An 18511-nucleotide genomic window follows, 5' to 3' on the forward strand; every position below is an offset into this window, starting at 1 on the left:
TTTGTTATTGTCTTTGAACCTATCAATTTGAACTCCCCACCCTCCCTGTATCTCCTTCCTGGCTACCAAGCCCTCCCACTCCCCACCTCGGCATTTTCTGCCGTGCTTGAGTCTTAATTGTAGCCTCCACTCCCTCTACCCCACACCCCCACCCCTCCCTGTCTCACCTCCCTGGCTCCTCCCCCCCTTCTCTTGCCTATATGGCCTCTTGTCGCAGCAGCCCCTTTTTCCCACTTCAGCAATTGTTTCTTGCTGTGGTTGTCCCACCTGATGACGGACGCTTTTGTTGCGCCCGAAACGTCGTGATTTAATTTATTTAATTTTATAACTACACGACTTTACCCAAAGAACCAAAGAGTACGGATCCCCACAGTCACAAAAACTTCAAATCTAGACTATCTACGTGACTTTGCCAAAAGACCCAAACGACATTCAATTTCTTTCTTATTATTGGGAATCCACTGGGGCTTTAGCTCTCCTGCATGCCAGGCGAGGTAGTTAACATCTCCTAGCCGCCGTGGTGCCGGGTGCCGGGCGGCTCACCTTCCACAGCAGCACGACAAGCAGCAGAAGCACGAAGACACCGGCGGCGACCGACAGAGCGATAACCCACCAGGGGATAGGCGCCGACGGGGTCACCGTGCCGTCGGGGTCCAGCGTGAGACGCACCTGCGCGGAGACGGAACTGTCAACGACTCTTTACGTGGAAATAAATAAAATTTAATAATAATAATAGAATGCGACGTTTCGATTGCAACACAAGCAACCATCTTCAGGTACACATGAATGAGAAAACAAACATAGTAAATTTTGATTTAAAGCTTTCGTGACTGCAGGGATTCATCTTCCTGGTTCTTTTGGTAAAGTCACATAGAAGGGAAGTAATAAAATAATAAAAATAAAACATAATAAAAACCAGGTCTGTCGAGGCGACAGCGTCTGAATGACGCTGTCTTCTCGACAGACCTGGTTTTCACCTGAGGACGGCTGCTTGTGTTGTGGCCGAAACGTCGTGAGAATTATTTTATTATGTTTTATTTTTATTATTTTATTACTTCCCTTCTACGTGACTTTACCGAAAGAACCAAGAAGACTCTTTAAACACTTTTTATTTTTTTAATATCACCGCCGTCGGCGTCATCAACTTCACCACCGCCATCACCACGAACTTCCCTTACCGACGTCACCAACAACATCATCATCGTCAACATCGCCGGGAAAAAAACTCTCAGCGACTTTCGTGAGTAGCATCATCATCACCACCATCATCACCAACGTCATCACGATCACCACCAACATCACCATCATCACCGCCGTCAACGTCACCATTATCCTTAGGTTTTTTCGGTAAAGTCACGCTTACCTACGTGACTTTAAAGTCACATTTACCTACGTGACTTTACCGAAAAAACCTAAGAATATGAATCCTTGCAGTCACGAAAGCTTCAAATCTAGAGTCACCATTATCCATAATACAGGGGTTTTTTTTGGGTTAGATGGCGTAAATATATAAACGTGTCGTTAAACCCGCCACCATCCAACACAGCCAACCAGTAAGGTTTGTCACGTAAACAGAGCATGCCAATTCATTACTATTACAGCAAACCCTGGTGTGTTGGGAGAGCAAATCTGGCTGCCGCCTGATGATGCTGGTTGTAATTACTGGCGAAACGTCGTAACGCAGCGCGCTAACCGCTGCGCCACCGCTCCACCCGTCGTGAATTCGGAGAACTGACGACGTGAATCGACGCAGCCACACCGTCCCCGTGTGACCCCTACCCCCCCCCCCGCCCCCCCCTGCCCCCACCCCCACCCCGTTAGGATCAGACACGGAACCCTCCCTTGCTCACCCTGATTGGGGTCACGTTCGGCATCTTCACGTTTGGGTTCTTGGCTCTGAAGATGATGTTGGCCGTGACGTACAACTCCATGTTTTCGTATTTGATGTAATCCTGCGGAACGGCGGGAGAGAGACAACGTTAGCACGCAGGCAAGCACTCACTCACTCACACACTCACTCACTCACACACACACTCACTCACACACTCACTCACACACTCACACACTCACTCACTCACACACTCACTCACTTACATACTCACTCACTCACACACTCACTCACTCATACATTCACCCACTCACTCACACACTCACACACTCACTCACTCACTCACACACTCACTCACTCACACACTCACTCACTCACACACTCACTCACTCACACACTCACACACTCACTCATCTACTCACTCACTCAGACACTCACCCACTCACTCACACACTCACTCACTCACACACTCACTCACACACTCACGCACTCACTCACACACTCACTCACACACACTCACTCACACACACACTCACGCACTCACTCACTCACACACACACACTCACTCACATACTCACTCACACACTCACTCACTCACACACACACACTCACTCACATACTCACTCACACACTCACTCACTCACACACTCACTCACTCACTTACATACTCACTCACTCACACATTCACCCACTCACTCACTCACACACTCACGCACTCAATCACTCACACACACTCACTCACATACTCACATACTCACACACTCACTCACACACTCACTCACTCACACACTCACTCACTTACATACTCACTCACTCACACATTCACCCACTCACTCACTCACACACTCACCCACTCACTCACACACTCACACACAGTCTGTTCAGGCTATTACTTGCTTTCGTGGTGCGGGTGGTGGTGGCGGTGGTGGCGGTATTGGTGGTGTTGGTTGTGCTGGCGGTACTGGCGATGGTGGCCGTGGTGGTGGTGGTGCTGGCGGTAGTGGCTGTGCTGGTGGTGGTGGCGGTGGTGGCGGTGCTGGCGGTGGTGATGGTGCTGGTGGTGTTGGTTGTGCTGGCGGTGGTGATGGTGCTGGTGGTGTTGGTTGTGCTGGCGGTGGTGATGGTGCTGGTGGTGGTGCTGGCGGTGGGTGCTGCAGGCACCTCACCTCCAGGAAGGTGCTGTTCCAGACGCGTGTGCGCAGCATCACCGTGCCGGCGCCCGTGAGCCCGTCGAGCGGACAGAGCAGATTCACGCAGCGCGACGACGCGCAGTCCTGCGGCGACACGCACACACAACCACCACCATCAACCACGCTGACGATCGCCACCATCAACCACGATGACGATCACCACCACCACCAACACCACCACGATGACGATGGCGAGAGATGCACAACACGCGCCGAACTACTGCGGACCATTAGAAGCTCTTCTCTCTATCTCCTCCGACCCCCTCCACCAATGATGGTTGTGGTTGATGATGATGATGGTGATGTTGTTGATGATGGTGATGATGATGATGGTTGTGGTTGATGATGATGATGATGGTGGTTGATGATGATGATGTTGTTGTTGATGATGATGATGTTGTTGATGATGGTTGTGGATGATGATGATGATGGTGATGTTGTTGATGGTGGTGATGACGATGATGATGATGGTGATGATGATGGTGATGATGATGTTGTTGATGATGATGTTGTTGATGATGGTGGTGATGATGGTGATGATGATGGTGGTGATGATGATGGTGATGATAGTTGATGATGAAGGTGATGATGGTGGTGGTGATGATGATGATGGTGGTGATCATGGTTGATGATGGTGGTGATGATGGTGATGATGATGATGGTGATACTCACGAAAGTCGCCGAGGGTTTTTTCCCTCCGCCAATCACGAGCGCCGTCTTCCTGGCCCCGCCCCCCTCAGGCTCCTCCGCCCCCCTCCTCCTCCTCCTCGCTCCACCCAGCGAGCTCTGCTGCACAACGCCACGTGACAAGTCAATCCTCGTTCGTTCCTCCTTCCTCTTCATTCCTCTTCATTCCCCGTGCATTGCATGAGCACGGTTGGCTACGTACGGTGCAAAATACATTCAACGTACGTACATCATTCATTCCCCATTCATTCATTCCCCATTCATTCTCCATTCATTCCTTGCCCATTAATTCCCCATTCATTCATTCTGTGTACGCGTGCCGCATACTCCCCCCCTCGTACCCCTCCCCTCGTACCCCTCCCCTCGTACCCCCCCTCCCCCCGTGGCCACCCACATACCCACGCACGCACGCACACACACACACATACACCCACCCACACACCCACACACCCACCCACACACGCACAAAGACAAAGATCCCCCGTACAGCCTTAACAGACTGTAGGGGCAAGTAATTGTTAGCGAGCACCTATGAAGGCCGGAACGGTACACGAGGGGGTGGGTGGCCAGCACCACGCCGGGCCGCCTTTGCCTCCCCAGTGGCGATGTTTACTACCGCACCAGGTACTCATTTCAGGCTGAGTCGACCTAGGGGAAGCCCAGGACCGGTTCAGATAATCGTCACCGGTGTTGGCCGTGAGCAGGAATCGAACCCGGGTCGCCAGGTTCATAGCACAGCGCGCTAACCACTACACCACCGCTCCCCAACCCACCCGCGCACCCACACGCGCACACACACGCGCACCCACTCACGCACGCACCCACCCACGTACCCACCCACGCACCCACCCACGCACCCACCCACCCACACACCCACCCACCCACGCACCCACCCACACACCCACCCACACACCCACCCACACACCCACCCACCCACCCACGCACCCACCCACGCACCAACCCACGCACCCACCCACGCACGCACCCACCCACGCACGCACCCACCCACGCACCCACCCACCCACACACCCACCCACCCACACACCCACCCACCCACCCACTCACGCACCTACACACCCACCCACACGCGCGTCGCTCGTTACCTCGAGGTTCAGCTCGTTGATGGTGACCCCGGCGGGCTGGCAGGTCACGTGTGGCTGTGCGCCCAACGCCGTGTGGACGCTCACCAGGTAGAGCAGCCACTTCCCCGACGCGGTGGTGGTGGGCACCGAGACGTTCACCAGCACCGTGCCATCCTCGTTGTTCGCCAGCAGCGGCTTGCCAAGGTTACTCACCTGCCGGCGGGGGGGGGGTGGAGATGGCGGCGGTGATGTGAAATAGCGGTGGGGAGGAGGGGGTGATGGTGGTGGTGGTGGTGAGGGTGGGAGTGGTGGTGGTGAGGGTGGGAGTGGTGGTGGCGGAAGTAGTGGCGGAGGTGGTGGTGGTAGGGGTGATGATGGTGGTGGTGGTGATGGTGGTGGTGACGGTGGGAGTGGTGGTGGTGAGAGTGGTGGTGATGGAAGTAGTGATGGAGGTGGTGGTGGGGGTGATGATGGTGGTGGTGAGGGTGGGAGTGGTGGTGGCGGAAGTAGTGGCGGAGGTGGTGGTGGTAGGGGTGATGATGGTGGTGGTGATGATGGTGATGACGGTGGTGGTGGTGGTGAGGGTGGGAGTGGTGGTGGTGAGAGTGGTGGTGGCAGAAGTAGTGGCGGAGGTGGTGGTGGTGATGATGGTGGTGGTGGTGGTGAGGGTGGGAGTGGTGGTGGTGAGAGTGGTGGTGATGGAAGTAGTGGTGGAGGTGGTGGTGGTAGGGGTGATGATGGCGGTGGTGGTGAGGGTGGGAGTGGTGGTGGTGGTGGTGAGGGTGGGAGTGGTGGTGGCGGAAGTAGTGGTGGAGGTGGTGGTGGTAGGGGTGATGACGGTGGTGGTGGTGGGGTGATGATGGTGGTGGTGAGGGTGGGAGTGGTGGTGACGGAGGTGGTGGTGGTAGGGGTGATGACGGTGGTGGTGGTGAGGGTGGGAGTGGTGGTGGTAGGCGTGGTGGTGACATAATTATTGGTAGAGGTCGTGGTAGGGGTGATGACGGTGGTGGTGGTGAGGATGGGAGTGGTGGTGGTGAGGGTGGGAGTGGTGGTGGAGGAAGTAGTGGCGGAGGTGGTGGTGGTAGGGGTGATGATGGTGGTGGTGGTGGGGGTGATGACGGTGGTGGTGGTGAGGGTGGGAGTGGTAGTGGCGGAAGTAGTGGCGGAGGTGGTGGTGGTAGGGGTGATGGTGGTGGTGGTGGTGAGGGTGGGAGTGGTGGTGGTGAGGGTGGGAGCGGTGGTGGTGAGGGTGGTGGTGATGGAAGTAGTGGTGGAGGTGGTGGTGGTAGGGGTGATGATGGTGGTGGGGGTGATGACGGTGGTGGTGGTGGTGAGGGTGGGAGTGGTGGTGGTCAGAGTGGTGGTGATGGAAGTAGTGGTGGAGGTGGTGGTGGTGGTGGTGTTGGGGGTGATGGTGGTGGGGGTGATGACGGTGGTGGTGGTGAGGGTGGGAGTGGTGGTGGCGGAAGTAGTGGCGGAGGTGGTGGTGGTAGGGGTGATGATGGTGGTGGTGGTGGTGGAGGTGATGACGGTGGTGGTGGTGAGGGTGGGAGTGGTGGTGGTAGGCGTGGTGGTGACATAAGTATTGGTAGAGGTCGTGATAGGGGTGATGGTGGTGGTGGTGGTGAGGGTGGGAGTGGTGGTTGTGGGAGTGGTGGTGGTGAGAGTGGTGGTGATGGAAGTAGTGGTGGAGGTGGTGGTGGTAGGGGTGATGACGGTGGTGGTGGTGAGGGTGGGAGTGGTGGTGGTAGGCGTGGTGGTGATGGAAGTAGTGGCGGAGGTGGTGGTGGTAGGGGTGATGATGGTGGTGGTGGTGGTAGGGGTGATGATGGTGGTGGTGGTGGTGGCGGTGGGAGTGGTGGTGGTAGGCGTGGTGGTGATGGAAGTAGTGGCGAAGGTGGTGGTGGTAGGGGTGATGATGGTGGTGGTGGTAGGGGTGATGATGGTGGTGGTGGGGGTGATGACGGTGGTGGTGGTGGTGGTGAGGGTGGGAGTGGTGGTGGTGAGAGTGGTGGTGATGGAAGTAGTGGTGGAGGTGGTGGTGGTAGGGGTGATGACGGTGGTGGTGGTGAGGGTGGAAGTGGTGGTTGTGGTGGTGGCGGTGAGAGTGGTGGTGACGGAGGAGGTGGTGGTAAAGATGTTGGTGGTAGGGGTGAGAATAATGGAAGGGTCGGTCAGTGGTGGTGATGATGGTGGAGGTGTTCTCGGTGATCATGACGTTGGTGGTAGCGGCACAAATGGAAATGAACGCCCGCTCCCCATTTATCGGCGCGAGAGATAATCTCCAACGACGCGACGGCAAAAGCCACTGGGCGCGTTCACCGCGCTGCCATCGTTCACCGCGCTGCCATCGTTCACCGCACTGCCATCATTCACCGCACTGCCATCGTTCACCGCACTGCCATCATTCACCACACTGCCATCGTTCACCGCACTGCCATCATTCACCACACTGCCATCATTCACCACGCTGCCATCATTCACCGCACTGCCATCGTTCACCGCACTGCCATCGTTCACCGCACTGCCATCGTGCCGGGAGCCCCGGGAGGGGCGCCACGAACAGCGGGGAACGACCCCGAAAGTCGTCTCGGCTGCGGTTCGCCCGGTGATCGTGACGCGCGTGCGCGCGCCGTCGGTGACTCACGGCGAAGGTGTACTCCACGAGGCTGCCCACGTCCTCCTCCGCATTCATCGCACTCTCGCCCTGCACGCGTCCCCCGAACGTCACCTGAGACGGTTTCACCAGCCTGGAGGAGGAGGAGGAGGACGCGCGAGCACGCACGCATGGTCAGATGACGCGTGCGGAGAGACACACGGAGAGACACACGGAGAGACACGAAGAGACGTGGAGAGACACACGGAGACACACGGAGAGACACACGGAGACACACGGAGAGACACACGGAGAGACACGCGGGTGGCACATGGAGAGACGTGTGGAGAGACGCACGGAGATACACACGGAGACACACGGAGAGACAAGGAGAGACACGGAGAGACACACGGAGAGACACGGAGAGACACACGGAGAGACGTGGAGAGACACACGGAGAGACACGGAGAGACACGGAGACACACGGAGAGACACGGAGACACACGGAGAGACACGGAGAGACACACGGAGAGACGTGGAGAGACACACGGAAAGACATGGAGAGACACGGAGAGACACACGGAGAGACGTGGAGAGACACACGGAGAGACACGGAGAGACACGGAGACACACGGAGAGACACGGAGAGACACACGGAGAGACACGGAGAGACACGGAGACACACGGAGAGACACGGAGAGACACACGGAGAGACACGGAGAGACACAAAAACACACGGAGAGACACGGAGACACACGGAGAGACACGGAGACACACGGAGAGACACGGAGAGACACACGGAGAGACACGGAGAGACACAAAAACACACGGAGAGACGTGGAGAGACACACGGAGAGACACGGAGAGACACACGGAGAGACACGGAGAGACACGGAGACACACGGAGAGACACGGAGACACACGGAGAGACACGGAGAGACACGGAGACACACGGAGAGACACACGGAGAGACACACGGAGAGACGTGGAGAGACACACGGAGAGGCACGGAGAGACGTGGAGAGACACACGGAGAGACACGGAGAGACACGGAGAGACACAAAAACACACGGAGAGACGTGGAGAGACACACGGAGAGACACGGAGACACACGGAGAGACACGGAGACACACGGAGAGACACGGAGAGACACACGGAGAGACGTGGAGAGACACACGGAAAGACATGGAGAGACACGGAGAGACACACGGAGAAACACGGAGAGACACACGGAGAGACGTGGAGAGACACACGGAGAGACACGGAGAGACACGGAGACACACGGAGAGACACGGAGAGACACGGAGAGACACACGGAGAGACACGGAGAGACACGGAGAGACACACGGAGAGACACGGAGAGACACACAGAGAGACACGGAGAGACACGGAGACACACGGAGAGACACGGAGACACACGGAGAGACACGGAGAGACACACGGAGAGACGTGGAGAGACACACGGAGAGGCACGGAGAGACGTGGAGAGACACACGGAGAGACACGGAGAGACGTGGAGAGACACACGGAGAGACACGGAGAGACACGGAGACACACGGAGAGACACGGAGAGACACGGAGAGACACACGGAGAGACACGGAGAGACACGGAGACACACGGAGAGACACGGAGAGACACACGGAGAGACACGGAGAGACACAAAAACACACGGAGAGACGTGGAGAGACACACGGAGAGACACGGAGAGACACACGGAGAGACGTGGAGAGACACACGGAGAGACACGGAGAGACACACGGAGAGACACGGAGAGACACGGAGACACACGGAGAGACACGGAGACACACGGAGAGACACGGAGAGACACACGGAGAGACGTGGAGAGACACACGGAGAGGCACGGAGAGACGTGGAGAGACACACGGAGAGACACGGAGAGACACGGAGAGACACAGAGAGACACACGGAGAGGCACGGAAAGACACGGAGAGACACACGGAGAGACACGGAAAGACACGGAGAGACACACGGAGACACGCGGAGAGACACGGAGAAACGTGGAGTGACACACGGAGACACACGGAGAGACACGGAGACACATGAGAGACACGGAGAGACACACGGAGAGACACACGGAGAGACACACGAAGACACATGGGCAGACGTGTGGAGAGACACACGGAGAGACACGGAGAGACATGGAGAGACACAGAGAGACACCCGGGTGGCACATGGAGAGACGTGTGGAGAGAGACACGGAGAGATACACGGAGAGACAGAGATACACGGAGAGATAGATGGGGAAAGACACACGGAGAGACACGGAGAGACACACGGAGAGACACGGAGACACATGAGAGACACGGAGAGACACACGGAGAGACACACGGAGAGACACACGGAGAGACACGGAGAGACACACGGAGAGACACACGGAGACACATGGAGAGATACACGGAGACACACGAAGAGACACGGAGAGACACACGGAGAGACACACGGAGACACATGGACAGACACACGGAGAGATGCGTGGGTAGCACACGGAAAGACACGTGGAGAGACACGCGAGGGCACACAGAAATGGTGATGATGATGGTGATAATGATCGTGATAATGGTGATGATGACAATAGTGATAATGATAGTGATGATGGCGATGATGGCGATAATGACGCACCCTGTGAGGGAGAGCTGGATTTCTACTCTCACGAGGAGACGCGCCACGATCGGCTGTAGGGTGTGCTGCTCACTGGCACTGTGACACAAACATCACACCGCGTCACACCGCGTACACGTAAGGAGCGTCACACCACGTACACGTAAGGAGCGTCACACCACGTACACGTAAGGAGCGTCACACCACGTACACGTAAAGAGCGTCACACCGTGTACACGCAAGGAGCGTCACACCGCGTACACGTAAAGAGCGTCACACCGCGTACACGTAAGGAGCGTCACACCACGTACACGTAAGGAGCGTCACACCACGTACACGTAAGGAGCGTCACACCACGTACACGCAAGGAGCGTCACACCACGTACACGTAAGGAGCGTCACACCACGTACACGCAAGGAGCGTCACACCACGTACACGCAAGGAGCGTCACACCACGTACACGCAAGGAGCGTCACACCACGTACACGCAAGGAGCGTCACACCACGTACACGCAAGGAGCGTCACACCACGTACACGCAAGGAGCGTCACACCACGTACACGCAAGGAGCGTCACACCACGTACACGCAAGGAGCGTCACACCACGTACACGCAAGGAGCGTCACACCACGTACACGCAAGGAGCGTCACACCGCGTACACGCAAGGAGCGTCACACCGCGTACACGTAAGGAGCGTCACACCACGTACACGCAAGGAGCGTCACACCACGTACACGCAAGGAGCGTCACACCACGTACACGCAAGGAGCGTCACACCACGTACACGCAAGGAGCGTCACACCACGTACACGCAAGGAGCGTCACACCACGTACACGCAAGGAGCGTCACACCACGTACACGCAAGGAGCGTCACACCGCGTACACGCAAGGAGCGTCACACCGCGTACACGTAAGGAGCGTCACACCACGTACACGCAAGGAGCGTCACACCACGTACACGCAAGGAGCGTCACACCGTGTACACGTAAGGAGCGTCACACCACGTACACGCAAGGAGCGTCACACCACGTACACGTAAGGAGCGTCACACCACGTACACGCAAGGAGCGTCACACCACGTACACGCAAGGAGCGTCACACCGTGTACACGTAAGGAGCATCACACCACGTACACGTAAGGAGCGTCACACCACGTACACGCAAGGAGCGTCACACCGCGTACACGTAAGGAGCGTCACACCACGTACACGTAAGGAGCGGCACACCGCGTACACGTAAGGAGCGTCACACCACGTACACGTAAAGAGCGTCACACCGCGTACACGCAAGGAGCGTCACACCGCGTACACGCAAGGAGCGTCACACCGCGTACACGCAAGGAGCGTCACACCGTGTACACGTAAGGAGCGTCACACCACGTACACGCAAGGAGCGTCACACCGTGTACACGCAAGGAGCGTCACACCGCGTACACGCAAGGAGCGTCACACCGTGTACACGTAAGGAGCGTCACACCACGTACACGCAAGGAGCGTCACACCGTGTACACGCAAGGAGCGTCACACCGCGTACACGCAAGGAGCGTCACACCGTGTACACGTAAGGAGCGTCACACCGCGTACACATAAGGAGCGTCACACCGTGCCCACCCGAGGAGCAGTGGCAAGCGTCACAATCTAAATCAATAAATTGTGATTCTCTCCGTCTCTCTCCGTGAGCCGCGACCACGGCCTTCCTTCCGTCCTTCCACAGCCCCCGCGCCGGGGGAGGTGGAATCTAACCGGCCCGGCGTGCCGGCAGCTCCACCGGGCCGGCGGTCGAGTCGCGCCGGAGACTTCGAGCGGCGGAACGTGACGACGCGGCCGCCACCGTACGGGCGACGCTGTCGGCCGGTCGGTCAGTGGGGCAGGGTCCCCCGGGGGAGGGGGTGGAGTTGGGGGGAGTGGGGGCAGGGTGGTGGGGAGAGGGAGGGGGAGGAAGGGAGGGAGGGAGTGGGGGGCAGGGGGGGGTGACTCTCACGTGCTCAGCCTCAGCTCCACGGCGAACTCCGTGGTTTCCGTGGTGATGAGCAACGTGCCGAGCAAGATGAAGAGCTTCGTCTGCGGAGCGAAGAAGATGGAGAGCGGCGTCAACGCGACGGACCGCGCACAAGCAGAGGCCGCCTGTTCTATCACGACGACGGCGACGATGAGAGTGGCAAAGATCGTCGTGGTGTTTACCTTCTGCCCCTTGTTGAATGGGTTCCCCAGCTCGCACTCCGTGGCGCTGTCGTTGAGCGGAGTGCACGACACCTGGGGGAGGGAGCAAGGAGCAGGCGACGTCGTCAGCGTCGTCGGCAATCGTCATCGGCAGTTGCATCATCATCATCATCGTCGTCGTCATCAGGATCATCAGCAAGAGACTGCAGTTGGAGACACGGTAGCAGCAGCAGCAGCAGCTTCGACAGTAGGCAGCTGATGACAATAGACAATTATTGATGATGATGATGACGGGGATAATGACGATGACAACAACGATGATGACGATGATGGCGATTATGACGATGATGGGGACGCAAATGATCGTGATGACGATGACAACGAAAGTCAACACGCCAACCGACACGAAGATGATGAAAATGATGACGATGATGATGGGGACAGAAGGGGGAGGAGGAGGGGGGGGGGTTGGGATGGGGCTTGCGCTCACCGCCCTGTCGGCGTTGCGGAAGCCGGTGTAGGTGATGGCGCTGGGGATGAGGATGGAGAGGTGGGCGTCGTGGGCGTCGTGCCCGTCCAGGTCGGGCCGCGCGGGGTTCGACGGCTCGTTGCTGATGTCCATGCCCAGCGTGACGTCCTTCTGGGAGCGCAGGGACAGCACTTGGGCTCCCGTCTCGTCGCTGGGGACGCGCACACACGCACGCGCACAAACACACACACGCGCACACGCACACACACACACGCACACACACACGCACACACACACGCACACAAACACACACACGCGCACAAACACACACGCACACACGCACACACGCACACACACACACGCACACACGCACACACACGCACACACGCACGCACACACGCACGCACACAAACACGCGCACACACGTATGAAGATCCCCCGTGCAGCCTGTAACATGCTGATGAGGCAAGTGCTGTTAGCGAGCACCTATGAAGGCCGGCACGGCACACGGGGGGTGGGTGGCCAGCACCACGCCCGGCCGCCTTTGTCTCCCGAGCGGCGATGTATACACACCGCACCAGGTACTCATTTGAGGCTGAGTCGACCTAGGCTAGGCCCAGGACCGGTTCAAATAATCGTCACTGGTGTTCTCCGTGAGCGGGAATCGAACAAAGACAAAGATCCCCTGTATAGCCTTAACGGGCTGTTGGGGCAAAAGCTCTTAGCACCTATGAAGGCCGGAACGGCACAAGCACGCACGCACAAACCGTAGGTCCAGTTAAAACCCACAGGGCACACGTGCGTACGTATGTACGTTGCCTGGGGGGGAGGGGGAGGGGGGCACTCACGTGGGCAGCAGGGTGCAGTCGCCCTCCTTCACCTCGGAGCAGAAGTACGGCCTCAGCTGCAGGTTGCTGTGGCACTTGCCGTCGCTACCGCACCCCTCCTTCAAGAAGTTCACCTGAGCGGGGGAGGGGTGGGGCAAGGTGGGGGGGGGGTAAGGGGGGGGCAAGGTGGGGAGGGTAAGGGGGGGGCAAGGTGGGGGGAGGGTAAGGGGGGCAAGGTGGGGGGGAGGGGGTAAGGGGGAGCAAGGTGGGGGGGCAAGGGGGGGAGGGTAAGGGTGGGGCAAGGTGGGGGGGGGTGAGGGGGGGCAAGGTGGGGAGGGTAAGGGGGGGGCAAGGTGGGGGGGCAAGGGGGGGAGGGTAAGGGGGGGCAAGGTGGGGGGAGGGTAAGGGGGGGCAAGGTGGGGGGGAGGGGGTAAGGGGGAGCAAGGTGGGGGGGCAAGGGGGGGAGGGTAAGGGTGGGGCAAGGTGGGGGGGGGTGAGGGGGGGCAAGGTGGGGAGGGTAAGGGGGGGGCAAGGTGGGGGGGCAAGGGGGGGAGGGTAAGGGGGGGCAAGGTGGGGGGAGGGTAAGGGGGGGCAAAGTGAGGGGGGCAAGGGGGGGGGGGGGTAAGGGGTTGACAAAGCGTTGATGTGCCAAACGCCAAACAGAAGCGGAGTGCCGGGGCAGCTGGCTATCCATGGGTCTCTATGCTGGTCTATTGATCCCTGTGAGAGTCGATTGATCTACGTGAGTCTGTGGGTCTCTGTGTTAGTCTACTGGTCCCGAGGTCGAATCAGCCTCAAATGAGTACCTGGTGCGGTGTGTAGACATCGCCACTGGGGAAACAAATGTGGCCGGGTCGTGTGAGTGAGCGAGCGGGCGAGTGGGCGGGCGAGCAAGTGGGTGAGCGGGAGGGCAAGCGAGCGGGTGAGTGGGTAGGTGAGCGAGCGGGTGAGTTGGCGGGCGGACAAGCGAGCGGGTGGGCGAACGAGCGGGTGAGTGGGTGATCGAGTGGGCGAGTGGGTGGGCGAGTGAGTGGGCGAGCGGATGGGTGAGCGAGCGGGTGGGTGAGCAAGCGAACGGGTGAGCAGGTTAGCGGGTGAGTGAGTGGGAGGGCGACCGAGTGGGCGAGCGGGTGGGTGGGCGAGTGAGCAGGTGGGCGAGCGGGTGAACGAGCAGATGGGCGAGCGAGCGGGTGGGCGAGCAAGCGAATGGGTAAGCAGGTGAGCGGGTGAGTGAGTGGGAGGGCGAGCGAGTGGGCGAGCGGGTGGGTGGGCGAGTGAGCAGGTGGGCGAGCGGGTGCACGAGCGGGTGGGCGAGCAAGCGAACGGGTGAGCAGGTTAGCGGGTGAGTGAGTGGGAGGGCGATCGAGTGGGCGAGCGGGTGGGTGGCGAGTGAGCAGGTGGGCGAGCGGGTGAACGAACGGGTGGGCGAGCGAGCGGGCGGGCGAACGAGCGGGCGAGCGGACCTCAAGCTTCTCGCGCGTGAGCTGCGTGGGGTCGAGCACGGGGCGGCTGTCCAGCGTGGCGACGTCCCCCGGCTCCTGGCGGTTGCCCCGCCGGGCGGCGCGAGTCTCCTGGATGCCGTACTGGGCCACGACGATGATGGGGCGCAGCTTGTCCCGGATGTTGTCCTGCGAGCGTCACGACACGCCCGTCAGCGCGCGTCACCGCCACGTGTCCGTGCGTGCGTCCGTGCGTGCATCCGTGCATCCCTCCGTGTGTCGCAGTGGTTATAGCGCGCTGGGCTACGAACCCGCCAGGCCGAGTTCGATACCCGCTCAAGGCCAACAGCCTCAAATGAGTACCTGGTGTGGTTTATAATCATCGCTACTAGGAAGACAGAGGCGTGGTGCTGCCCACCCACCCCCCCCATTGTGCCGTGCCGGCCTTCATAGGTGTTTGCTAACAGCACTTGCCCCAACAGTCTGTTAAGGCTATATGGGGGATCTTTGTTATCTTTGTCCCCCCCCCCCCCCCACCCCCGTCCATTCGTTCGTCTGCATATCCCCCCCTCAATGCATCTGCGTGTCCCGCTCGTCCCCGTGCGTGCGCGCCCTGCCCTCGCTCACGTTGATCTGCAGCACGACGTCGCCGCTGCACTTGGGCGAGCTCTGCCCGTTGAGGACCACCGTGCCGCGCTGCACCTCGGCCTCGCGCGCTCCCCGCACGAAGGAGACGCGCGGAGCCATGCCCAGCCGGCGCCGCTCCACCTCCGCCTCCACCGTGAAGTTCAGCACTGACGGGGGGGGGGCGGGGGAGGTTTAAACGACACAGCCACACCGCTTGAATTGGTCGCTTGCCCATTCATTCGCTCGCTCGCCCATTCATTGGCTCTCTGGCCCATTCATTCGCTCGCACACTGCGTGATCGCCCATTCGCTCACTCACCCATTCGCTCGCTCGCCCATTCATTCGCTCGCTCGCCCATTCATTCGCTCGCTGGCGCATTCATTAATTCGCTCGCTCGCCCATTCATTCCTTCGCTCGCACACCGCGTGATCGCTCATTCACTCGCTCGCCCATTCACTCACTCGCCCATTCATTCGCTCACTCACCCATTCACTCGCTTGCCCATTCATTGGCTTGCTCACCCATTCATTCGCTCACTCACCCATTCACTCGCTCGCCCATTCATTCGCTCGCTGGCGCATTCATTCACTCGCCCACCCATTCATTTGCTCGCTCGCCCATTCATTCATTGGCTCGCACACCGCGTGATCGCCCATTCGCTCGCTCGCCCAAGGGGGTCCTTGACGACCCTCTTCAAAACAGATTCCCGAGCCTCATTGAAGCTCTACTGGGTAAACGAAGGAGAGTGCCGCATTCTCCGGATTACGAGAGGCACCCACAAACGCTTGCTTTTAAAAGCACCTCACAATCTGGGGATTTTGGGTACAGAGCGCCGTTCGCGGCGTAAGTTCCCGGGAGCATGACGACGAATTCAAGCGTCAAATCTCACCGAGACGTGGGCTGTAGGATGCAGGCTTGGCCACGTACGTGAAGCAGAGGCTCACTTTGATGCTGCAAGACAACAACGATATTTAGACAACAACTAAAAATATTTTTAGATTTGAAGCTTTCGTGACTGCAAGGATTCATATTCTTAGGTTTTTTCGGTAAAGTCAAATCTAGAATTAATACCCTCTACGGGGAGGAATTCCACCTATCTGTTAGAGTTTTTAACAGACAACGAGACAAGCCACCTGAAGATGGAAGCTTGTGTTGCCTCCGAAACGTCGTGATAATTTTTTTTTTACCTACGTGACTTTACCGAAAAAACCTAAGAAAACAAAAGATATGTTTGAGATATATATTAAACAAAAACGGACAATACAATTGTAGTCGATGCTTGCACGTGATGGCAGCAGCTGTACGTTCAGGAGTTCGATGCTCCAAAGTCTGCTGCTGCTGCCCATCACAAGAGGGCTTATTATCCGGTCCGCAGTTTGGGTTGCACGGCCACTAGTCTTCACCGCGTCTCTATTGACCTCTTATCGCTCTCTCTAGCTGCTTCTTGCGTCTGGCAGTCTGGCTCGGGAGCGAGACGGCCCAAATGTACGAGTCTGCTGCTGATGCTGCTGCTGCTGACCACGAACAGAGAGAGGACTTCACCACAGAGAGAGATCGTGTTGCTGTTCCTCCTCCTCCGTTGAAGGAGTGACAGACCACGGTGGGGTTACTGTGCGGTCCACAGTTTGGGTTGATTGGCCACAGTCGCACTCCTGGCTTGTCTATAATACTCTCTGTGGGTCTCTGTGGGTCTCCACGAGTTTCTGTCTATCTACCAGTCACTTTGCATGCACCTCTGTCTTCTACGCAGGGCAATGTGGTTGACGAGCTAGATGCCAATGTCGAGGCCTGCTGCTACTGTGAGGTCCGCTCACCACGGCGACGGAGAGACACTCACCATGTGTAGGAACCGCAGTTCTTCTCGCTGGCGTCCAGCAGCTCGGGAGACACGGTGATGTTGTGAGTCACTCGCACGATGGGACGGCTCCTGGTGAAGACAAAGGTCCCCCGTGTAGCCTTTCATGGACCGTTGGGGCAAGTGCGGTCAGCGAGTAGCAGCAGCAGCAGCAGCAGGGCCTACGAAGGCCGGCACGGCGCACGAGGGGGTGGTGTGGCGTGGCGAACTCCGGCGCCTGATCTGATGCCATATACGTCTCCTCTGGTGGTCATGTTTGCCCATCACACTATAAGAACCAGTGGTTATTACCGGAGATTATAATAATCATCCGGTGTAGGTTTTCGCAGGTGTGCTGCGTAGCTCTCCGATGAGATGTTGACGACCTCGCCCGGCATTACGGGAGGCTGTTCCATACCGACCATGACGCCTGCTGTATATTTGAAGTTTACTCTCTCCCCGTGGTTGCATGTATTTTTCTCCAGGTTCTCTGGTTTCCTCCCCCTCCACCCCACATTTAGAATGAACGTCACGCGTTCAGAGTATTTGCCTGCTGCTCTAAGTGTCCACGTGATGAGGATGAGCCACTTCGTTGAGCTGTGATTCGAGATAAGCAGGCTATGAAGCAGCTCATTGGGGCCTTACGTGGTGAAATAAAATTAGTTGATAGTTGTTTCTGTATAAATTTCGATTTAAAGCTTTCGTGACTGCAGGGATTCATCTTCTTGCTTCTTTCGGTAAAGTCACGTAGAAGGGAAATAATAAAATAATAAAAATAAAACATAATAAAATACAATTCTCACGACGTTTCGGCCACAAAGCAAGCAGCCGTCCTCAGGTGAAGAACAGGTCTGTCGGAAAGACAGCGTCTGAATGGGCACCATCATGCTTGGCAGCGTATATTTAAGCTGGGTTGGAGGGGGAAGAGCGCCTTGATATGTAAACTCCTTTGTCAAGGCGCTCTTCCCCCTCCAACCCAGCTTAAATATACGCTGCCAAGCCTGGTGGTGTTCATTCAGATGCTGTCTTTCCGACAGCCCTGTTCTTCACCTGAGGACGGCTGCTTGCGTTGTGGCCGAAACGTCGTGAGAATTATTTTTATTATTTTATTATTTCCCTTCTACGTGACTTTACAGAAAAAACCAAAGAG

General features: G+C 57.8%; 1 protein-coding gene across 2 annotated transcripts in view; it reads right to left on the reverse strand.

Moving 5' to 3' along the window:
• LOC133358309 (integrin alpha-6-like) overlaps positions 1–18511 on the reverse strand; it is a 93600-nt gene that overhangs the window by 14579 nt on the left and 60510 nt on the right. The window contains exons 10-24 of one of the 2 annotated variants that reach the window (XM_061576565.1): positions 17365–17454; positions 16417–16478; positions 15528–15694; positions 14925–15089; positions 13483–13595; positions 12656–12845; positions 12187–12258; positions 11987–12066; positions 10025–10102; positions 7435–7537; positions 4809–5000; positions 3691–3804; positions 2995–3102; positions 1851–1952; positions 544–669 (exon numbers count right to left, since the gene is read on the reverse strand). In XM_061576565.1, coding sequence (XP_061432549.1) covers positions 544–669; positions 1851–1952; positions 2995–3102; positions 3691–3804; positions 4809–5000; positions 7435–7537; positions 10025–10102; positions 11987–12066; positions 12187–12258; positions 12656–12845; positions 13483–13595; positions 14925–15089; positions 15528–15694; positions 16417–16478; positions 17365–17454 — 1762 coding nt within the window. Of the gene's footprint in view, positions 1–543; positions 670–1850; positions 1953–2994; positions 3103–3690; positions 3808–4808; positions 5001–7434; positions 7538–10024; positions 10103–11986; positions 12067–12186; positions 12259–12655; positions 12846–13482; positions 13596–14924; positions 15090–15527; positions 15695–16416; positions 16479–17364; positions 17455–18511 lie in introns of both variants that reach the window. The other variant, XM_061576564.1, reaches the window with a different exon arrangement.

This window comes from Lethenteron reissneri, chromosome 61 (assembly GCF_015708825.2).
Source record: "Lethenteron reissneri isolate LAM-NWPU_2019-01 chromosome 61, ASM1570882v1, whole genome shotgun sequence".
Lineage (NCBI taxonomy): Eukaryota > Metazoa > Chordata > Hyperoartia > Petromyzontiformes > Petromyzontidae > Lethenteron > Lethenteron reissneri.